This window comes from Mus musculus, chromosome 13 (assembly GCF_000001635.26).
Source record: "Mus musculus strain C57BL/6J chromosome 13, GRCm38.p6 C57BL/6J".
In the NCBI taxonomy this organism is placed as follows: Eukaryota; Metazoa; Chordata; class Mammalia; order Rodentia; family Muridae; genus Mus; species Mus musculus.
The window spans coordinates 75,085,643-75,110,063 of NC_000079.6; the positions used below are offsets into that span (position 1 = coordinate 75,085,643).

At 38.3% G+C, this 24,421-nt stretch overlaps 1 protein-coding gene across 4 annotated transcripts in view; it reads left to right on the forward strand.

The window, feature by feature from the left end:
• The first annotated feature begins 3,777 nt into the window (after positions 1 to 3,777).
• Positions 3,778 to 24,421, forward strand: part of Pcsk1 (proprotein convertase subtilisin/kexin type 1) — a 45,442-nt gene continuing 24,798 nt past the window's right edge. Inside the window, exons 1-7 of one of the 4 annotated variants that reach the window (XM_006517154.3) lie at positions 3,778 to 3,861; positions 4,385 to 4,599; positions 7,441 to 7,545; positions 10,648 to 10,758; positions 12,259 to 12,405; positions 13,635 to 13,711; positions 20,309 to 20,397. In XM_006517154.3, coding sequence (XP_006517217.1) covers positions 4,420 to 4,599; positions 7,441 to 7,545; positions 10,648 to 10,758; positions 12,259 to 12,405; positions 13,635 to 13,711; positions 20,309 to 20,397 — 709 coding nt within the window. In that variant the 5' untranslated portion in view covers positions 3,778 to 3,861; positions 4,385 to 4,419. Of the gene's footprint in view, positions 3,862 to 4,017; positions 4,171 to 4,214; positions 4,600 to 7,440; positions 7,546 to 10,647; positions 10,759 to 12,258; positions 12,406 to 13,634; positions 13,712 to 20,308; positions 20,398 to 24,421 lie in introns of those variants that run through there. The other 3 variants (XM_006517153.3, XM_006517155.3, NM_013628.3) reach the window with 3 other exon arrangements.

The following is a 24,421-nucleotide window of genomic DNA, read 5'->3' on the forward strand; positions in this document are numbered from 1 at the left end:
CTATTTAAAAAAAAGAAGTCTGAATTTGCTAGTATGTTCTTAAAAGGCAAAATTAAAACATGTGTCTCCACAAAAAATAAAAAGAAAAGAAGAAAGGAAGAAAGAAAGAAAGAAAGAAAGAAAGAAAGAAAGAAAGAAAGAGAAAGAAAGAAAAAGAAAGAAAGAAAGAAAGAAAGAGAAAGAGAAAGAGAGAGAAAGAGAGAGAGAGAGAGAAAGAGAAAGAGAAAGAGAAAGAGAAAGAGAAAGAGAAAGAGAAAGAGAAAGAGAAAGAGAAAGAGAAAGAGAAAGAGAAAAGCTTTGTAACTATTTGCAGCAATTCAAACCAAAGTAGGGCTACTTTGGGAGACCCCTGATTACTTAACACGTTAGGAAATCACACAAGAGTGTCATTTGGACAAAGGTTTGTTAACTATTATCAGTGCTTTTCAAAGTCTAATTATGTTAGCACCAACAAGAGCTGGATAAAAATACAGTAGTTTCTGGGCTTCTGGTAAAGGCCTGGATTAGTCTGGTACAGGTCTAATTAGCTCCCAAGAGATCCTTGTAATGCTGATATGTAGACCACACTTTGGGAAGCAAAGAACTTGCTAACTGACCTTCTTCAGTGTTCCAGCCAACAGTTCTTGGGAGGAAGAGAGGATGCAGAAAGTTAAGAGTTTTCCTTGCACACACTGTTACTTGAGAGCAAAGGTGTTAGAAGCATTTCCTGGACGCAAGTGATCTGATACAAGTCCATTCAGTAAATGCACATCTTTGAAGAATCTTTTCTAAAGAGAGAAAAGTTCTTACTAAATGTTTGTATATAAAATAAATGGAATGATCCATTTTCATCAGAAAAGACCAGTTATTTTCAACAATTGAACTTAGTAGTGCTTACTAGTTCCATTTTAATAATTCTATATTAAATTCAAGAGTATAAGTATTGGTCTAATTTATTCAACAAAAGTCCTTCAGAATTATTCATCTACCCTCAAACCTTTTTTGTGCACAAGCTTTGCTTTGTTATGCTACCATTTATACAGAATAGTTCTTTCCAACTGGCTGAATCATCAGTGTCCCTCTACCCTGGGGAATGCCAGGAAAGCACCGTCTGTGACTAAACCAAGCAGAAAAGAATTCTACAATACCAAAATTTATTTTAGAGACCTACTCCAAGCATGCCCCTCACTGACATGTAGTAACCATCCTACCAGGCGCAGTATCACTTGGTGTCTCCAAAATCACTCTCCTCATATGTTAAATACTTCTAACACTTCTATTTGTGAAGAAGCTGGTAATCTCACTATTTTTCAATTTATACATTCAATATTATTTTATTCTACTTTGTATAGAAAATCAGGTAGCTCCTGAATCTATAAATTTCCTCACATGGAATTACGATAGTTAATATGACAAGAAAACATGATATTTTTTTAAATCAAATAACTAAAGGCTACAAGTTTTGGTTGGTTTTAGTCATTTCACACTCTACCTTATAAACATATTTCATTTTTGGCAACATCAAAAGTATGAAAATTTTGTTATTAAAGCATGCCATAATAAAAACACAGTTCTGTATAGTGTCTGAATTATTCTCTTTTCTATACAAATAAGTTCAAGATGCTATTAAAGTATTTTATGGAAAAATGGTATTTCACTTCAAATATAAAACTCAAGATAAGTTGTCTTGATGGGATTATACTTATTTATTGATTTTAAGTTATCTATATTCAATTTTCATATTATTAAAATATTGGATTTCACATTCTTATTATAATGGTATCCTATAAGGAAATTATCTTCCATAAATTCTATACACCAAGTATTCAGATTTACTCCAGTCTGTCCCAATGTGCCACATAGATATTATTTTCTAGGTTGAGAAACCCACTAATGAAATGTTGCTTCTACTACATATCCTATTCCAAAACACCTTCTGCTTTAATTACAGAATCAACATGTAGTAGTTTTTACCCATAGAAAACATTTAAATTGACACAATATTGGGAAATATTAAACTAAGTTATTTCATTGACATCTATTTTTATTTATAAATAACATTGTGTTTTGCTACCCAGGCTGTACTGAAGCCATCCTCCTCCCTCAACATTCTTAATTATTTCCGAACACCTTGGAAGAGTATTATTCCAAGTCTGGAAATGTTCTTTTTGGTTGTTCAATTTGTAGTAAACAAATTGCATATTATTTCAGGCTGCATATTTAATTTTATAGAAGCATACGTTTTTATAAATTTGCTTTCTAAGGTCAAACAGATGTCATGACCATAGGAACTTATTCTTTCTTTAACACTAACCTTGCACTTATTTCTTTTCCAAACATCCGATAAGTCATTAACTGAATCACTGGGCGTTGGGAGCAGTCATGGTGAGCATTCCATAATAGAAACATGGTTCTGTTCAATATCTGAATTATTCCCTTCTCTATAAAAACTAGTAAGATCACAATGCTACTGAAAAAAATTTAAGTGCTAGAGTGTAGATCCCAGCATCCTGAAAAACAACAAACAAACAAACAAACAAAAAACTAGGTCCGGTTTAATCTCAGGGCTATGAAGGACAGAAACAGGGGATCACTGAGGCTTGCTGAATGACAGCCTAGCCCAGGTTCAGTGAGAGACCTTGTCTCAAGGGAAATAAGGCAAAAAGTGATAGAGTAGGACACCCAACATTGTGTTCTGGCTACATACAGTATACACAAACACACGTGTCCGCGCCCCCCCCCCCCCCACATACCCTACTGAACCCTTCATCAAGTCTTGCCTCGTTTTCATATAGTGGAGACCATCTCTTGCTTCTTTTCTCTGTTTGTTGTAGTCCCCTTTCCCTGTAGTCTTCCTTTTCTTGCTTTATGCCATGCACCCTCCCCCATCCTCCACTCCCACTCCCTTTAGGAGGTTAAATAATCTTTTTCAGAAAAAAAAAATACACCTCTCAATTTCTTTTCCTTGCCAAGTAGGCCCGGTGAACAAGATGCACATAGTAACCATCATGACCCTCATCAGACTTCCACTAAGGCTTCCTAGTTTGCTGTTCAAAGGAGGGAAAGACCCAGGTCAAACAGAAAGCTGCTGAGAGCTGGCCAGGGCAGCAGCGCCCTTTCTGCTCAGAAGGCTTTCATAGAGGCACTGAGATTATCGCTGTCCACACATCGGTGCTGAATATTAAAGGCTGGGGTTTGCTCTCCTCTGTTCAATCCCTCCAGTTAGAGTCCATCAAGGCAGTATGATTGCTGTTTCGAAGGTGGGCATAGGGACGTTCTCTTATTCTCCCTCTAAGGGCAATCTGTATTCCACAAAGATTCTTGCTGTATTTTATGTGAAAGTACCAGCACAGCTTCAAGTCAGTGCCAAAGTTAAAATCTCCAGTGAGGGAAAAATAGAAAGTTCTGGGTTAATGAAACTTGCCACCTCCCTCACTGAGTCGATATGAAAGTCTTTGGGGCTCTGAACCTCCTCGTTGAAAATTTAAAACATGTTTCTATGTTAAAAACTCATGTTGCTAATCAATCAGTCTTCCTTTTCTCCTTTTTAATGTAAACACTGTAATGATGGTGGCCCTGGGCTCCAAATGATCTGGGGTCGAATTTTAGAAACTGCTTTAGTAGGGGTCAGAAGCAAGAGAGGAGGAATTACGAGTGATTTAAAACGCACTATAAAAATGTTGTTTCAACACTGTGTAGAGGAAGTGCTTATTTCCTTACAGGATTTGAAACAATGCATCAGGTAGCTTCGCTCCTCTGCTCCCAGCCTCTGAAAGATCAAAACACGAGTCCTAGATTGTGTCTGTTTTATAACAAATGCTGATACTCAAGAACCATTATAAGAATTCTATCATCACCAGGCACATTCATAGGAGATATAAGGTAAGATAGAGAAAATAGATGGAAGGCGGGGGTGGGAGGTAGGGAGTGAGGGGTAATTGTTGTGCTTCCTGCCTTGGGATCTTGGTAGTTATATTCAAATGAGGCGGTTCTCTTTGAAGAATGGAGATGTTTCTCACAGCTACAGTATTTATGAACAGGCAGCAGAACTGACCGATCCCACCAGTTTCTTTTCCTTTTCTTAATCCTTCCCTGCCTATTTTAGTCACTTCTCCACCCCGCCGGGAATACCATCCAGTTCTCAGTCCAGGTAGATCTGACGTCAAGAGATGGCTTTCGTCGATTTGACGTGTAAACACTCATTTCTATTCTGGTTGGTAAGGCTGGGGCTCCACTCAGTCGGGAGACTGAAGCACTTTAGTGAGCGCTCGCTCTCGCCGCCCAGCCTCTCCCAGTGAGCCTCTAGCTCTAGTAGAGCAACCCAGAGCCAGGAGAGGTTTTAAGCTGCTGGGTGGAAAGGTCGAGTCTAGCTGGTGTGTCTCTGATCTTGCTTCTTTTCTCCCAGCCCTTCCTACTTGTGTGAGAACAAGGTTTTGAGCCATGGAGCAAAGAGGTTGGACTCTGCAGTGTACTGCTTTCGCCTTCTTTTGCGTTTGGTGTGCACTAAACAGTGTAAAAGCAAAGAGGCAGTTTGTTAATGAATGGGCGGCGGAGATCCCCGGAGGGCAAGAAGCTGCCTCTGCCATCGCCGAAGAACTGGGGTATGACCTTTTGGGTCAGGTAAGAGTTTCCACTTTCGAAAAACTTTCTGGGGCTTAAGGACTCTGGTAGGGCTAAAGTGAAGTGGGAGCCGCTTGCGCTACCCGGCGCCCAGTGTCGCAAGCAGCTCGGAGAATCCTCCCCCTGCTCGCGCTTTTAGAGGAGAAATGCTTGCATTATTTACTGTTTGGGCTGGGCGCCGCTAAACAAGAGGAAGCTGCTCAGCCGACACTGTTCTCTCTGTTGTTGGCTCTAGACTTGAAATCCTCTTCCTCGAGGTTTGGAAAATGAAATAAAAAGCCTTTTACGTTTGTTCGGGGAACTTGAAGGTGCACAGGGGCTCTCGTCTATCTTGGGAAAGGAAGTGAGCTCGGTCCCCTGGGACACAGGAGGCTTGCGGCCAGAGCTGACGCTTTCCTTCTTTTTCAATATGGCAGCACCAGCTCCCAGTACTGAAAACAGGGGACAGGCAGGCTTGAAGATTCCTGAGTGTAAGGGCGCGCCCAGCTGCTGGTACTAGTGACTCCCCAGTCAGGTGATGGTGGTGGTAGTTCAGAATCTGTAGGGGAAACTGGAAGGGGATTAGGTAGGGGAAAAAGTCCGAGCATCGCCAGTGGGGGAGTTCAGGATTTTCCCTGATAACTTGTGAAGTCTGAGCTTCCTAACTTTGCATGGCCAGTGTCTTAGCATGGTCTGGTTGCAGAAATGACTGTGGGGAAAGGATCTCTTTCTGTCTTGTACCTCGGCCGTGTGCACAAACATTTCCTGGGGTTTTCGGGTTATGAGATAAACTGATATTTGTCCAAGTGTATGCTGAATTAACAGACAGGTGGGGAGGGGTGCGCAGAAGCATTAAGTTGGAGTCTGCTTGGCAGAGCAGTCCCAAAAGAGAATCACAGAGGGTGTGATTTCTAATCTGAGCATTTCTTTCCCTTGAAATGGAGTCAAACCCCTCACCATTGCCAGGGAAATTGTCCACAGTTAAGGGGGGAGAGGAGGGAGTAACGAGTTGTAAAACATTTTGGCGCGTTTTCTATTCTGGAGGTGGTGATTGAGACTCTGAAGTCACAGATGAGTAATCGGCGTAGGCAGTGTCTATTTCATACATCAAATCCACTAGGAAATATTCCTTCTCTAGCCAGAGGCTTCATTCTCTAACTTTGTGAGCTAAATGGTCCTGAAAGACCCAGCATGAAACTCAATAAAATTCCCAGAGCCTTTCTGAACAGTTCCAGGCTGTGCCTTAGGGACTGAAGACTAAAAGGAGGATAAGACATGCTAAGGACAATGGACCTGAATGCAATTTGTGTGAGAGATGTTGTAGTTGGTGGTTTAATTCAGCATGTTTTTTGATAGAAGGGGGAAAGGTAGAAGGGAATTTGGGGGGGGGGCATGAAAAAAAGCTACGGAAAATATCTACTACACAGGAGTTGAGTAAAGTCTGAGGCTGCCAGAAGAACATGGTGAGTAAGATTGGAGAAGTCACTCCAGGCATAGAAAATAGTTTACAGGGGAAACAGACACAAAGCTGCTTCGTATTGTTTGGTTATTGTGTATAATTCTTGAACATTTGGGAACCAAAGAGAGAGAGTAGCTGATGGAATTTTCCAGGTGGGTAATACAAGCATCATGGAAATTTGTATGTCCTAGGTGGGAGAGGTGGTATTTAGTCAGCAGCTTGATATTTGTGATGGGAAAAGAAAGAGAACATAAGACTCTCCTCCCCCACACGCCACACATCAATGTCATACACACATCTACACCTAGACCACTATGTATAAAAAGTATTTTTCAAAATAAACTAGCTTCCCTCTAGTCATTTTTTTGCTAAAGTGTCAAATTCAATAACAAAAGTTTCAAAAAAATAATTTGCAAAAGACTAGCGGTGCTTTCTTGGCTCTGCTTACTTCCCATTTTGTCCAGCATCTCTAAAACCCTACTAAGACAAGCATCCTAACATTGCAGCCTCATGTCAAAGATAGGACAAGGGTAGAGACAAGAAGCACAGCTAACTGATGGTAGAAACAGAGCTCTGCAACCCTAACCTTGTCTCATGGCTTTCAACACCTCCTCCCAGCCCATCTAAGGCTCTCAGAAGATTCTCTGCCCAAAGGTTTGCTTTGGAAACAAGCCTCAGAATTTCTACTGAAAGTGGTTTTCTCAGTGATGAGAACTTACAACTTAAAGAACATATTTTTTTTTTTTAAAAAACAATACAATCGTCTATCTTTTAATTAAAAAAATAGGCATTAATGATTTAGTCAATTCATGTTTTGTACTCTTTTATGTAAAAAACAATATTAAACAATACTTCTAAATGAGCCAGAGGGTATTGATAACACCAAGTAAGTACACATACCCAGAGGTGAGGCCCCAGTCTTAAAGACAGTACACTTCCTAAAAGCATTGAACTTATAAGAAACACCAATAATGGCTGATAACATTTATCACAATTGATTCAGTTTATACCTACAATATCTTATTTTAACTAAATGTTAAATTTATTTAGCTAATAAATCTGAAGGGATTTTCATGTATTCTACCAGTAATTGTTTCCTGGCAGGATATGTTTGTTTAAATAGGCATTGAGAAGTATTTTTTAATGCAAAAAAAAATTCAAGGTACTACCTCTAAAATATATGAAACAGAAGCATCCTTATTCTCAAGTATGAAGCTGAAGTGAGATATATACCAAGGGCCATCTCAAATTTTCTGTGCCTTCCTCATAAGGAAAAAGTTAATGTCAGTGGATTTAATGGAAAATACTTTTATTAATAAAAGACAAGTAGCTGTGTTAGTTGACTCTTTTTTAGTCTATATACATTTTGAAGAAAGTGGTTTGTTATTTTGATTTTTTAATAGATTGGATCACTTGAAAATCACTATTTATTCAAACACAAAAGCCATCCTCGGAGGTCCCGAAGAAGCGCTCTTCATATCACTAAGAGGTTATCTGATGATGATCGTGTAAGTGTGCATTTGTTCTCAGATTCTCAACCTAACTGTTTTCTATAGGACTCCCAACAGAGACATTTGATCCTTTTGTATTGTGACCATGATTACTGATCTATAATTGCTTATTCTTTCCTTCTATGGAATCGTGCTCATAATATGTTTGGATTGAATTAAGTAACAAATGTTAACTTTATAAGTATGCTTAGTTGTGTATGGTATATATTTACATATCTAAAGTTGATTTTTGAGGCCAGAAAATCAGAGAGAGGCATTGATGAAATAATTGGCTGTAGTCAGTCAACAGCCTTTTATGTTATGTGACAGATATGAAATGTTCCTTCTTCAAATTCTTGAACTCAGAATATGTAAAGATTATTTTAATATTTATTCAATGATGCTTAAGAAATGTGTAGCCTGATTTTTAATAACATTTCCATGTAATTGAAAAGCTTTCTACTATTTGTACTAATAAAAATATTAGTGTTTATAAGAAAGCTTCTACTCTATTTCTTTATGAGGTAAGTGTTTCAAAACGTGTTATGTTGTGTCAGTATCAACTTTTTTCATCCTGGTTTGTACACCAAGTCATATATATTTGCCAACAGCAAAAAATGTCTAGGGTAAATATAGATAAGTAGGGTAAAGAAAATTTGAATAAATATTTAATTTACTTATTGATTTGGGTTCTAATTTCAAGGTCAGCAGCTATGCTACGAGGAGTGGTGGAATACTGTATGACAGACAATGCTGTCTTCTTTTCTGACCATGGAATTTCTGGAGAAATGCATGCTGGTTGGACAAATGTCTGTGTACAAGACTAACGTTGCATAGGACACCTAGATAATAACAGTGAGAAATATAAAGCATTGTCTCAACTTTGGGAGGGAAAAGATACAGAAAGGAGATGGTGCCATAACAGTTGAAAGTACGTGGAATATAGGAAGCCTATGAACTACTTTGTGGTTTGGCTTGCTCCTTGATTTTTTTTTAATAAGAAAACAAATTATGAGGAGAGAAAATTGTTGAGATTTGGGCTGCAGGGTTCAAAAGTAGTGGAACCTACCACATTGATGCTACTTTATCAGGACCAAGGACCACAATCCTACAGCTCATGGTGGCCTATTGCTAGCTATTTGTGTCAACCTATGGCTAGATGTAGCAGACCAAACTGGAAAACAGTGACTTTAATCGTAAAGTTCTTTTGTCTAGTGAGATCTTCTCTTATGCCCTCCACCAAAGTAGATGGCTTCTTGTATGTGGTCTCTAAAAAGCAGGCCAGCTTCCAGTACTCTAGCTAGACTTAATCCTTGGATAAGGCAGAAAGAATTCTCTGCCTAAATAGATGCCCAGCATTAATGTAGGAGGAATTCAAACTAAAATCCCTTCTCATTTTCATGGAAGAATCTGCACAGAGTAGAAGAGTGTTCCAGCTATTTTTACTCAAATTGTCTCATGCAAATGAACAGATGGCTTAATTCTCCTCTTCAATTATTTCACTGAATTTTGGGGAAACCCCAAAGATACAACAAAAGTATAATTATTACTCATCAATAAAAATTTATTACAAGTAGGTTATATAATCTTATGAACACTTTCCCTTAGGATAATTTTACTGTAGGAGATACATTGGAATGCTAGAAGCTTGCATTGGACAAGATGGCATTTAGTGATTTTTGCAGATCCAAAGCATTATTTACAATGAAACGCATGATACTCATTATGCACATAATCAGAAGGCAGTGACAATTTTCTCCATTCCATTTAGTCTGCTCATCTAGAGATTAATATGCAATTCTGGCTAATGACATTAATCACAGCGTGGTTTGCTACAATTGGATGTTTATCTGATCAAATGGCAGTGCCACTTTTTTATGCCATTTAAAAAACCTGCTCTTGATATTTATTTTGCTGCACTTTTATAATGGAGGAAAATATTCTTTTAAATATACTCCATGAAATGCACCAAAAGTCCACATTTACAGGCTGATAAAATTCCCAACTTTAAGTGGTCCCCTCTCAAAAAGATTTATATGAGTCTCCTAGCAGTCAGCTTCCAAAGACCAAGCTAGACAATGGAAAATGTATTTCAAGTAATGTGGTATTTTAAGCCAAAACGATTGAGTTTGAAAATACAGGCACTTAATTGCTGGCTTTCCAGTCCCTCCTGGTATTTATAATTAGCTTCCAATATGCTTTCTAATTGAAAATTCAAGACATTCCCAGTGGATATCTTTGGCCTTCAGCTAAAAATTGTTTTTCAGTTTTTATTTTTGGATTTGACTAATGGAAATTCTCATATTAAATATATCCTATCTCACAGTGGACTGTTACCACATACATAACAGGAAAAAACTGTATTTGAAGCAGGAAACAGTCATGTTTCCCAGCAAAATAAGAATATAATATTATCTCATAATGATAATAACTACAATATATTCCTGTATTCTCTCCAGGCCTCTAGTATAATAAGATTATGCCAGAGATGTGGACCAGGTAATTTTTGTATTGTCAGATCTGCTTGCATAATGTATGAGGTTGAATTAATGACAGGTGTGACTAGTCATTTATCACCTCAGGTCTTCAATCTGTTTCTCATATTAAATATACTTAAGCAGGAGGTAAAAACACAGGGGAGCCAACCTTTCAAATTTGCACACATAGCACCATTCTTGCATAACACCTGAAATTTTTACCTTTGACAGTGGAGAGAGAAATGAAGCAGCAAGAGTGCTGTAACAACATTCCCTGAGGCCTCCTGGCTTGTTGACATGTTGACTTGTCTATAGAAATGGACAGATTTGCATTGTGGCCTGTTTCCTTATGACAGCAGTCTGTAGGTCTGTCCCATTGTAAGCATGGTGGGGATAACCTGAAGGTCACTGCTGTGCTCACTGCTTCTCCCCCTGCTAAGAGTACACTTTTGCTGTAGTGGAGGAAACACTTGTCTCCTCAGTGGGCAATCTTCTTCCTAGGCTGGGAGTTTGAGTTGGGGCCAGGCAAAAACATCACTATGATATGTGAGTTTTAGGGTGAAGGGTCTCAAAGATAGAGGGGAGATAACTATATCTAGGTAGAAGTATGGTTTTAATTTTCTTATTATAAAAATATTTATAGGTGACGTGGGCTGAACAACAGTATGAAAAAGAGAGAAGTAAACGTTCAGTTCAAAAAGACTCAGCATTGGATCTCTTCAATGATCCAATGTGGAATCAGCAGTGGTACTTGGTAAGTACTGACAGGACCATTTAGGATCTAGGCTCTTTATACATCATCTTCATGGTGGATCTATCTGTCTGTGTGTATTAGAGTTTCTAGAGAACAGAATTTATAGAAAAATCTATTTATCATCTACATCTCTCTATATTTATCATATATAAAGGGGATTTATTAGAATGGCTTATGAACTGTGTTCCAGCTATCCCGACAATGGCCATCTACCAATGAAAGGTCCAGGAACCCAATATTTGTTCATGAGTCTGGAAGTCTCAGCTGGTTTTCTGTATATACTGAAATCATTAATGCCAGGCAAGGAATAGACTTGCTAATGAAAGCAAGAAGGCAAAGAGAGAGCTAGCATTTTCACCCATGTCTTTCATATAGGGTAGCTGCCAAAGCTATGGAGTTCCTTGTGCCATTTTTTAAATTAAACAATACTTGCTGATCCCAGCAGAAGACATAGTTTGTATATTGACTAAAAAATAATCTAAGTTGCATTCTAAGTGTTTGATATCACTAACTCATTTTCTCTTACAACTATCTTACATTACTACGATAGCTAGAACTACTAATTTAAACCATTCATCACTGAAGAAAAAGAGACATTGTCAAGTTGAATAATTTGTTTAAATCTCATGGCCAGCACTAGTAGGGCCATAATTCATTGTTTTGGAGGACATATTCTTAACAACTATGTATTATAATTACTCTTGCAACTTATATGGGAGCCTTCTTCTCTACCATTTGCCCATCAAAATGTTATGTATTTCCAACTCCTCTGATGCAGCCTCAAGATCACCTAATGAATCTTCCTTACTACTACATTTATATGCAGCACATTGACAAGGTGACAGTCCACTTATGGGCTTTATAGTATTGTTGTATAAATATTGCTTGTTGACTCCATCTCCACAGAACGGGCACTCATTTACTACATGTCTCATATGCTTAGGAATGTGTTCATATCTGTGCTATCCTGTTGCCCAGCTCCTCTGTATAATCCCACACACTGTATCAGGAAAATTACCTGAAAGGGAAACAATTACTTAAATTGCATATATGTAGAAAAAGACTATTAAATTTCAATTTATAGTAAGACTATAGTCTTCTAGTCATTCCACGTGCTTATTTCTCTCTTAGGAAAATATTTCTCCAAGAAATTCAAATATGAGTGTAGCAATTAAGACTTAAAACTTCAGGGAGAAGAAAACATATACCATCAAATAAAGCTTTAGTACAAGGAACGCTTGAGCTTGCTAATACAACTAGAAAAAAAGAATACATGTAATTAAGATACAACAATAATTTATGTCTCATGATTTTTTCCATAGGACAACTAGAAGACTAGCATAAAATGGGCTATTTGGCTTGGACCCTCAACTTTGTGCTTCCACTTTATCCAATTCCCTTTTTCTTGTTATCCAAGGAAAAAGAAAAAATGTCCTTAAATTCATGATAAAGCAAGAAAGGTCATGATTTTTCCCAATGTCTCTTGTTTTTCCTCACTAGCAAGATACCAGAATGACTGCAGCTCTGCCCAAGCTGGACCTTCATGTAATACCTGTTTGGGAAAAGGGTATTACTGGCAAAGGAGTTGTTATTACTGTACTGGATGATGGCTTGGAGTGGAATCACACAGACATTTATGCCAATTATGTGAGTCTGAACTATCCTATTTCTGTCACTTAGGGAGTCATCTCTGCAGACAAGCAGGGCTTTTCTTTTCTTGAAGAGAGCTGGGCTGCCCTAGGGACAGTCTCTGGGCCTGCTATCAGTCTGTCTAAATGTGTTTTGTATTAGTAGGCATAAGAAGAGTCCAGAAAACTCAAATATTGCACAGGCAACAGAAGTAGGATGAGGGGCCCTTACACAAGTGAATATTAAAAATCCTTCAGACCAGGAGCCACACTGTATTTAGAACTGAAATCAGTCAGAACAACTTAATGCCTGAAACCATTTTATTGGTTACTTTCTCAAATTCTTTATGGCTCAGTATCCCTTCATCCTAAAGTTACATAAAAGTAATTCCTACTATGCAACATCAAGATGAGCAGCACAGAAAAAAAAATGAGAATCCAAGAATGGAAGAGTTTACTAGAAGTGGGAAAATGGATAATTGTCAGTGTAGTTCCTAATAGAACAAGGATTCCATAATGGATCTTTTGTCTTTATAACAGAATGTTAAATGTTCCATTTATCAAATTATCCTTTCTCTTGTTCTTTTCACCTATACAAAGTTCCCAATCTATAATTCAAAACTAAACAGCAAAGTAAAGGGGGCTGTAGGGACAAGATTAAAAAAATAACCCAGCGTAGAAATGAAGAATTATTAAAATATAGGGGAATAGTAACCATGGTGACAGAGTATTTAAGTCAGAGATGCTTAAATGCAGAAGTAAGATTGAAAAAGAGGATGGACAGGGAAAGTTTTCTTGAATTTCAAGTAAGTTTTCAGTAATTAAATTTCATGGCTTCTTACTGTGCCTAAGGAGTCTATAAAGAAAAGCATTACAGAAGTTAACCCCCATACACACAGCCACCTCTGCATCTTTGTTATGAAGGGATGTATGTCACACATCAATAATTAGCCCTGTGGCCTTAAAAGTCATTATTGTCTCGAGCCTATTTGTTTCTGAAAAATGAGACAGCTGATATGGAATGCTGACTTTTTCCAATTTCATGAGCATCTATGAAATATGAGTCTGATACAGTCATTGAGTGTTGGGTGCCTTTCTCATCACTGCTGCTGGCTTATGAATATAATCAATGCTCAGTCAGGCTAGAAGCTCTAAAGTCCACTCTTTGGAGCTGTCTTTCAGGAAGGGCCAGGCTCTAAAAGTGCTGCCTTTTATGACACTATGCTGTTATTTTTGTTGCTTCTTTAGGATCCAGAGGCTAGCTATGATTTTAACGATAATGATCATGATCCATTTCCCCGATATGATCTCACAAATGAAAACAAGTGAGTAAATGTGCATTCTGGAGGAATAAAGTTATATACAATGCTTTCATCTTGTTTTGGAGACTTTTACTATAAATTTGGTCCAATTTTAAGTCTTGATAAATGTAAACCCACTCTCTATACCATATTTTATTGCTTTTAAAGCAGGAACAAAAACCTGCTTTCATATTCCTTTTGATTTATAGAAACATAGTTACTTAAATTTCTTACTTTATAAGGTTGTCCTTCTTACATTATCAACTTAGCTCCTAAAGTGTAACTGATATTTGTAGCTTTAGCAAAAATATTAGAAATGTAATAGATATAAATTGTATGCCTCCCTTCCCCCTTTTTTCATGAAAGAGGAACAAAAAAAATCCACAACTCAATCTAACACCCAACAAATCTCCATTGTGGTAGCAAATGTGCTTTCTAATCTGGTTCCACCGGAAGGTCATGGCCAGACAGAAGATAAGAACATGCAGCAGAGGCTTGCTTTCTGCATCCATCTCAGTCTCTAAGATATTGAAGCAGTCAAGAAACTTCAAGAGAGAAAAATGGGAGAGTTCTTGACTCCTGAACTAACAGCTTCCACCTTAGAGTTTCACAGTATAAATGAAGAAAAGAACTATCTAGTCCTTCCAAAACTAGAGGTCAAAGAATGCCAGACACCAAAGGCTTTAAATCCGTTCTCGTAATCATAAAGAATCTTTACTCTAGAGACTCAAAGTGGCCATGCCCATCTGAGCACTGCCTTTTATCTCAGACTGATATTTCTTACAAACTTAAAGGAGAGAGTCACACATTTTCTCCACACAGAAGAGACTTTCATCAAAGGAGATGAAATTGGAGTCATAATTGGGGCTTGTTTCTGTGAGGATAGGAACATCTTCAAAGATCTTGGTGTGTGAAGCAGTCCACATGAAACATGAAGTGGTTCTCTTTCCTCTGGGGCCTGTATGTCTTGGGTAGTAAAGTTAATGTAAAGTTATTTTTCTTTGACCTGCCTAAGGAACACATATCCTGTCTGCCTTCTTGTGACATCTCTGGCACACTTCTTTCATATAAAGTAGCCCAACTTACATTATATCCCTCTCTACCTCAACCTTACTTTCAATGAGAACTCTTGCTTGGCCAATCCTTCTCTCAGAAACCTAGATTTTCTCCCCAATTCCACTCTACTCATTCCAACTAGCTTTACCCATTCTCATTAATTGTATTTGGGTACCTGGTCCCTTCTCTAGGCAGACATCAGATTTAGGTAGCAAACAACAAACAAGGACCACCTCTCAGGGGCATTTGACTCAGACTAGAAGTTGCACTTACCCTTTACTTGAATACAATCCACATGTCTTCTACTCCAACACCTCCTCTTCAGGTAAAGATCCCAGACATGCAGTGCCTACCTCAGCACCTATTACCTGAGGATAGGGCCTGAGACATTGTTCAGCCCCCTGAAGGTTGACTGTAAAGATCCTGTAAACCTACAAAAGGTGTTTTTTGTTTTTGTTTGTTTGTTTGTTTTCTAGTCTGCTGATCCATAACTACCCCTGGCACCCTGCCTCTAGAAGGCCAACACAGAGCACAAAGATAACCTGGGCCATATAACCATGGCTTCCACTTTCAGGTGTCTGTTTCCTCCTTGAAGAAAAAGGAAGGCAGTATAAAGTATATATATATTCTTTAGTGCCATTTAGTAATGTAGTTAACCACAAATACACTTTGGAGAAATAGCATTCAAGTAACAATGAAGTGGAAATGCTACTGGTGCCTCCTTGGGAGAAGTGCAGACATCTTGGAAATGACAACAGGGCTCATGGACAAGCTTTCAGATATATTTCTCAGTCAATACAGGTAGAAACAAGAGAAATACCATTTCTTTTGGAACAATACCATATGGGGTGACCCAGCTGGCAGTTGTAGCTTTGCCAGTTACTGGTATGGAGTAAGGGTAACCTTAGGGAAATCACCCACTTCTCAATGCCTCTTCTTTGTTTCTACTTATTACTGCAACTGACAATAAGCTACCTGCTGTCTATATTTCTGAAAGTTCCTGAAAAAGTGAGCACTAGGTCCTTGGGACTAGGCATTACTTTATTAAAATAGTATAAAACAATATTTATTGCACCCCTCAATAAGACTAAGAGCAATTGGCCTGGAACCAAATGTGATTCTGGGGAGACTTAGTGACAGCAGGCAGTGCACATCATCTTATGCAGATCTTAGGGTCTGGCTTCAGGATAACAGTAGTTATCCTGAGTGATAACTTGTATCATGATACTCTGCCATTTCTCTGGTCATGAGGACTCAGACCTTATATGAACCACATTTGCATCACTGTAACAAAATTAACTCAACTTAGAAAAAGAAAATATTTGCCTTAGCTCACAGTCTCAGAGGATTAAGTCCTCTGTCAGTTGTCTCTGCTGCTTTTCGGATTTGTGGTGGATGGTGGTTCCATTGTGGTGGAACAAACTGCTCACCTCACAGCAACAGGAAGCAACCAGTGAGGAAAAGACCAATATATCACAATCAACTTTTTAGAATATATCCTTAGTTACAGGAAATCTATCTTTTAAATGTTCCAATCTTTTCTATTAGGACCAAGGTAGGGACTTTTGGGAAACATTCCATATCCAAAATTATTTTCTTTCTTGTTCTAAGAGGTTGCTATGTTACACCCGTAGTGAGTTCCAAAGACCCATATAACAGTGCCTATGCTCATCCTGAAACCCTGCTTTTCCAGAGCCTTGGCCATCATGGGTCTTCCATATGGTGTTGAGTTAACATGCCATCAGTTCAGCAGTTAAAAGCAGGCTTAGAAAATGGTTAGATTAAACCTATATATAGTGTGTGTATGTCTATGTGTGTTTATGTATGTGTATGTATGTGTGTGTTTAGAACTCAGCATGTTTTGAAAAGAAATATTTTATATAACTGTATTATTATGGAGATATGGAGATTACACAAATATGCATACATTTGTGGACATTAACACAAGGAAATTTAAATAAGTGTTTACTGAAATGATTTTGATGATAAGGTCAGTGGTAGTGGTGTTGACAATTAATGGTTGTCAAGGTTTCTCAGTTAGCAACTGAGATGGACTGCATTTCATAAAAAAAATCAGCATGACAAGAATAGTATCATTTGATGGGAGCAGAAAGAGAAACACATTTTTTTTTTTAGCCAATTCAGAATGAAAATATTTCTTAGGTTATTTCTTGACTATCAGCCAGAAAGATAGTATCACAATTGTTTATTAGAAGCTACAATAAAAAGAAATACTTTCTAGCACATTGCCAGACATAAGACCCTTTAAGTTTAAAAAAATGGATGGCCCCATTCTGTTAGCCTGTTCAGCAACTGGAGACTTCTTAGTTGCCAATTTTATCAGAATTATCTCTGTAAATTATTCCTATCACTGCTCTTCATCATCACTACATTAGGAAGCACATCAAGGCTCTTCCAATCAAAAGAGGGATTACCAAATAATAAGTCTTATAATTATGGCAACGCCCACTATTAAGATAGCAGGAATCTGTAGTCAGTATTTCAACAACAATTACAGATTAGTTTTCTAGTCAAATAATTAGTGTGACAAGAATGTCTTGAGCAAAATAATACTCATTACCTTTTGAATTTTTTAAATCAGTTTTTTAAATGCCAGATACTCCCACTATTCTAAGTAGAAGTTGTTTGTTTGTTTGAGTAAACAACCACATTTTGATTACATTTAAGGCCAGTTCTATGAGATGAAGCCTATACCTGACACCGCTAAAGTGGCTATGAGCCCAAGACTAGATAGATTATGAATCTAGGGGAAAATCCAATACTATTGTTCTGCTAAAGGAGCATAACAATAAAATGATTCCTAATGACTTATTGCTGTACCCATAATAAATTACTCAGCCCTCATCAAAGAAGCTTCTTGCAGTACATGGGGGCCAAAACTGCTCTAGAATATATTGCAGGCAGATTGCTGTGTGGGCCACAGAATTTGTAGCTCAGTGATATTGACAATTACTTTTCTTCTCCGGTAATGTGCAGAGTACCTAACAGCACCATGAATACTAGTCAGGAGATGGATTAATTTTCTAGTTGAGCGCCAATTTGATTCTATGTTTGATGACATAAAAAAAAGAGGTGTCTTCGGCAATTATAGTGCCTTGCCATCATGTTGTGGTACGTAACCAACACAAATGACCGAGAAACACTCAGAAAATGTTCAATATCCTAGTCATCAGAAAAATGGAAGTTAAAAGTACTTTGAGATTTTATCTTACCACACTCAGAATGACCTAAGATAAACTAAGCAAATGTCAACACATGTTGATGCAAAATATAGGGGGTAAGGAACACTTATTCATTGCTGGTGAGAGAGCAAACTGGTACAGCCACCATGGAAATTAATGTGGAGGTTTTCCCAAAACCTGAGAATAGATCTAGCTCAAAGTCAACCTGTACCACTCTTGGGCATATACCCAAGATCTCTACATCTTCCTCCTACAGCAACAGAGTTAGTTACTTGTCTTTCCATGTCTATTGCTGCTTTGTTCAGAATTGCCAGAAATTAGAAACAGTCTAGATATTCATCCACTGGTGAATGACAATGTGGTAAATTTACACAATGGAATATTATTCAGCTATTAAGAAAAATAAAAATTTGAAAAATTTAGGAAAATGGATGGATCTAGAAACAATCACACTGAGATAATCTAGACCCCTAGAGAAAAATACTGCATGTTTTGTGTTATCTGTGAATGCTAGCCTTTAAGCTTTCAATATATGTACTTCAATCCAAATAACCTTGTAAGTTAGGCACTTAATTAAAGACCAGCAGGGAGGGGCAGGGAAAATAGAGTGGCATGCTATAAAGAGATAAAGGGGGAACTAGAAAAGGATTAAATAAGGTGAAGGTGAGAGAGATGAGTAAAGTAGGGAATATGTGGGGGAACACTAAAAACTAAAGTCCTTGTGAAAAACCATATGGAAATCTATTACTGTAGAAGCTTCCTTAAGTATATACTGTATGAAAGAAATTTAAATGGAGTTACCATATAATAGGGGGGAGAATACCTCAACTAGAAATGTTATGCTACAAAGTAAAACCCCCAATGACAAGCATAGCTTGAATCTTGTTGAGTATGTACTGATATTATTGAACTGACACAATAGTGTAAGTTCTGAGTTTGACCCTTGGACAAATAGGATCAACATAGGCGATCATGAGTTATCTTTTAAATGTTCTGATTTGTGCGCATTCTCTAGAACTTTTCAGGGCAGCTTCACTTGCATTTGAGATAATCCTGACTCAAAGGTATTTAAAAATCACCAGCAGATGTAATAAGACCTTGGAAGTTGTGTAATGTGCTCCCCTAACACCATCCATTGTTAGTGCTGCTTGCCCACTTAACTTCATTCTCCATGGGGTCCTGAGCAGCATCAAGATGCTCCTGACTTACCTGCTTCCTCCTGTTCAAAGTTTACAAAGAAGGGCAGTATTTTCTTGCCCCAAATCAGCATCAGCGCTTGAAAGCTCCTCCTCCTGGAGGAGAGGTGTGGTACCTCAGAGAAAAGAGTAAGCACAACTGTCTTTGTTGGCTCAGTAACTTCAGGGAGTTTATATTCTGCTCTAGGAAGAATTACTCCAGTCAGTGCAGTACTTTCTAGAGGTAGCTGGCTAGTGTTGCTACTAAAAGTAACCCTTTTTTGTTTCTTCATTTCAGCATATCTGACAGTGGCTCCTGTAAGTCACTAGTAGCTTTTGTACTATAGCCAGGTGTTTCTGCAATTAATTCATTTCAGCATTATCATCAGTTATGAGCCTTTCTGAGTCAGGCTGGTCCAAAATGAAGACAATTATTTCCTCCAGAATTTTAGAATTCGTGCTTCAGTGGTAGAAATTAGTGTGATCAAGGGTGGATAAATCCCCCAATACTCTGAAAGCAATTCCTCTCTCTTTGGGTGATTGGAAAGCAGCCATGTTCAGGCCTCAACCAGGTTAAGATAATGTCTCATTTTTTCAATTGTTTAGTAGTATCCCCAGAAAATCACATATTCTTCTTAGTAACAGGAAGTTGTTGACTATTATAGTGTGACATATAGTAAGAAGAACAAAAGAGAGCTAACAAGGGAACCCTAGTTTACTCTACTTAGTAGGGCTGATTGAGGACCACTTAATCCAAGGCCATTCTGAGAACAAAAAGTCAGGAACAATTTCATTGCCAGTATGTAAGGATCAGAAGACGTATTTGTGACACTGTCCTTAGGTGTTGACATGTTCCCAATAATGTAAGAAGTTACATTGGCTCAGAGGCTATAGTGGCTGGGCTCTTAATATATGTTCTAAGTTCTCTGCACAAGCAACTCACATCATCTTCACAACAGTCCTTTGAGGATAAGTTACTGATCCACACCATCGGTTACTGGCAGAAGCCAGAATTTGAACTCCCATGTTTTGACCCCACTACCTATAGCCTTCATCTCTACATATTTCATTTAACTTCCATTGGAAGAACACACAGAAGAAAGCTTATAAAGAGTCAATACTATGACTTTATGTGAAAAAACAAATCTTTAATTCTTAATTACAAGTTTTACTCCTTTCATCTTTAGACATGGAACAAGATGTGCAGGTGAAATTGCCATGCAAGCAAATAATCACAAGTGTGGGGTTGGAGTTGCATATAATTCCAAAGTTGGAGGTAAGGCAGTCTTTTCCTGTATTTTGGCTCTTTAATTGGAGGTTTGTGTTCCCTGCTATAAAATGGTGGGAGGGGACCAACCATTTTCTTCAACCAATGAGAAAATGACTTTCTTACAAAATTTGCTGCAGAATTTGAGTGTGACTTGCAAGTAAATCAGTAGGCCTGGATTTCTTGAAGATGGATAGCTAAATATAGCCCAGACATCCTCGCAGGAAGAATAATGGAATGGTGAATGGTGCTTGATTGAAATCTAATATTCTCTGTGCTCTGCTTTAGAAGAGATAGGTATTAAGCTCTTACTAAGAAGGAATAGACAGATTTTTCCTGTTCATTCTATAGATATTCTTTGCTTATAAGCAAAGAATAGTTTTTGAAAATGGTCTTTAAAAAATATGTTTTTGTTATATAAAGATGCTACCTTAAATGCCAAAAAGGAGAATCATTAGCTGCTTTGTTCAGTGTGGCATTTTAATAAAAAAAAGCCATTTATATAAATTAGAAGTGAACAAGAGGGGACTAATTAGAATAAGCAGAGGTTACCAATGCTAGGCTCAAAATAGCAAAGGGAAGGAAGGTCCGTTACCAATGCTAGGCTCAAAATAGCAAAGGGAAGGAAGGTCCGTAGAAAATAAAGAGAGGAATCCAGAGTCACGGAGAATTCCTGGGAAGCTCTGGCTTCACATGTGGAAAAGGAGCTGCTTCCAAATAGGAGTGAGACAAGTGGGCATGGGAGGATGAGCAGAGCTTAACTCAGCTTCCATGACCGCCCTCCTACCTGGGCTGCATTTAAAAGAAGCCACAGGGAAGGCAAGAGAGCTCAATGGCAGAATTCATGTTCCAATGAAGACTGCTGGAGAGCAGATCTGTTAGCATGTAAAAAGAAAACCAAAAACTGTCTCCTTTATTACACTCCCTACCTTGAGGTTTCATAGCTATGTAGTAAATATTGAACTCAATTTGGTTTTAAAACAAAACACTTATATAGCATGTCACTACAATAAAATTACATTAAACTCTACATATTTACAGTTTCAATTCAGCTATGGATGTCTTTTTTGGTTTTTCGAGACAGGGTTTCTCTGTGTAGCCCTGGCTGTCCTGGCACTCACTTTGTAGACCAGGCTGGCCTCGAACTCAGAAATCCGCCTGCCTCTGCCTCCCGAGTGCTGGGATTAAAGGCGTGAGCCACCACGCCCGGTGGATGTCTTTTTAGAAACCAAATAAATATACATTGTGTCATGGATATATGTGCTTTTTTTTTCCATCAATGGAGGACACTCAGATTTTCAAGCATCGCTCCTGATATTTTTCTTTGTTTGTTTGATATTATCATCTTCAAAATGCTGTCCTAATTTAAAAAAGAAATGAATGCAGGTACAGGAGTAATCAACTCAAAAAATGTCATTTCTGAGTACCTATAAACCAAATAGCTATAGATTGTGAAGAACTGATCTGATCTTCGTGTTTTGGAGTAAAATTGAAATCAGGTCCTTAAGGTAACCAATAACAGGCTTTGGCAACATCAAACTAAAATAGAAAACTTCTGATCCTAAACCTATTGTGCTGTTTCATCACTCCAGCCTTTGGTGGTCTAGTCCCCATTTGACAAACGATTTAATGTATTAGGTATCCACTGTATGCCAATCAAATATCACACAGTACATAATAGAACATGGCCTTGAAGTAGGCAGGATAGTTTTGGGTGCCATATTTGTTGAGTTAGAATCCTGGCTCACAACTTTCGAGCTGTGCAGTCTTAAGCTGCTGTGTCTCTCAGGTATCAGTCTGCCCACCTATAAAATATAAGAATTACAGCACCCAAAGCTTCTGTAAGGCAAAGGACACCGTCAATAAGACAAAACGCAACCAACAGACAGGGAAAAGATCTTTACCAACCCTAAACCTGATAAGGGGCTAATATCCAATATATATAAAGAACTCAAGAAGTTGGACTCCAGAAAACCAAATTACCCTGTTAAAAATGGGGTACAGAGCCAAACAAAGAATTCTCAACTGAGGAATACCAAATGGCTGAGAAGCACCTTAAAAAAAAAAATGTTCAACATCCTTAATCATCAGGAAAATGCAAATCAAAACAACCCTGAGATTCCACCTCACACCAGACAGAATGGCTAAGAGCAGAAACTCAGGTGACAGCAGATGCTGGCGAGGATGTGGAGAAAGAGGAACACTCCTCCATTGCTGGTAGGATTGCAAGCTGGTACAACCACTCTGGAAAAATCAGTTTGGCGGTTCCTCGGAAAATTAGACCTAGTATTACTGGAACATCGAGCAATACCTCTCCTGGGCATATACCCAGAAGATGCTCCAACTTGTAATAAGTACACATGCTCCACTGTGTTCAGAGCAGCCTTATTTATAATAGCAAGAAGCTGGAAAGAACCCAGATGTCCCTCAACAGAAGAATGGATACAGAAAATGTGGTGCATTTACACAATGGAGTACTATTCAGCTATTAAAAAATTAATTCATGAAATTCTGAGACAAATGGATGGATCTGGAGGATATCATCCTAAGTGAAGTAACTCAATCACAAAAGTGCATGATATGCACTCACTGATAAGTGGGTATTAGCCCAGAACTCAGAATACCCAAGATACAATTTGCAAAACACATGAAACTCAAGAAGAAGGAAGACCAAAGTATGAATACTTTGATCCTTCTTAGAAGGGGGAACAAAACACCCATGGAAGGAGTTAGACAAAGTTCAGAGCAGAGGCTGAAAGAATGACCATCCAGAGACTGCCCCACCCGGGGATCCATCCCATAAACAACCACCAAACCCAGACACTATTGCAGATGCCAATAAGAGCTTGCTGACAGGAGTCTTATATAGCTGTCTCCTGAGAAGCTCTGCCAGTGTCTGACTAATACAGAAGTGGATGCTTACAGTCATCCATTAGACGGAACACAGGATCCCCAATGAAGGAGCTAGAGAAAGGACCCAAGGAGCTGAAGGGTTTCGTACCCCCCAGGAGAAACAGCAATATGAATTAACCAGTACCCCCAGAGCTCCCGGGATTAAACCACCAATCAAAGAAAACACACAGAGAGACTCATGGTTCTAGCTGCATATGTCACTGAGGATGGCCTAGTTGGTCATCAATGGGAGGAGAAGCCCTTGGTCCAGTGAAGGTTGTATGCCCTAGTATAGGGGAATGCCTGGGCCAGGAAGCAGGAGTGGGTGGGTTTGGGTGCAGGGGGAGGGGGAAGGGATAGGAGATTTTCAGAGGGGAAATCAGGAAAGGGGGTAACATTTGAAATGTAAATAAAGAAAATATATAATTAAAAAAATAAAAAGTTAAGTTCTCATGTTAATAATCCAAAAAAGGAGTTACAGCACCCATCAGAAATAGTAGTTATAAATAGATGAGTTTTTGTGTGCAATATGTATGGAATGGCTAGGTATAATAAGTGTGCTGTTATCATCACCTCCATTTTATAGTTGATGAAAATTAGGCTTGGAGGGGTGAAATAGTTTCTTCAGTGTCAATACAGTTATAAAAAAATGAGAGCTGAAATGTTTCTCTTTCAAATACACTTCAAAGGATTTTGTTATTGTTGTTTTTGTTATTTTCAAACAGGGTCTATAGTCCAGGCTGTCCTTGAACTCACTGTGTAGCCAATGATGGTCTTGGATTCTGGATTCCCTCACTTGCCTCATCATCCAGCTGCTGGGATTGTAGATACTACCTTGTTTAGCAAAGCAATTCTCAAAAAAAACCTACATGACTTTCTTTGCTCATGAAAATTATGTATTCATTCCCTCCCCGTTTCCTAGTAAATAATAGTGTGAAAACATAAAGCTGCACAGCCCACTGAATTATTAACCCAAAGCCGGGAGTAACCAGGTATCTGTCTGTCTTGCTCAAATTGCTTTTTCCCTCTTGGCTCTTAGATTCATGAGTCTGGTGATGGGTGACAGAGTGTTGAAAGGCACAGAGAGCTCTCTCCTGTTTGAAAAACTAGCTCCTTCAGCAGGGAAATCTGTCACAGTAAT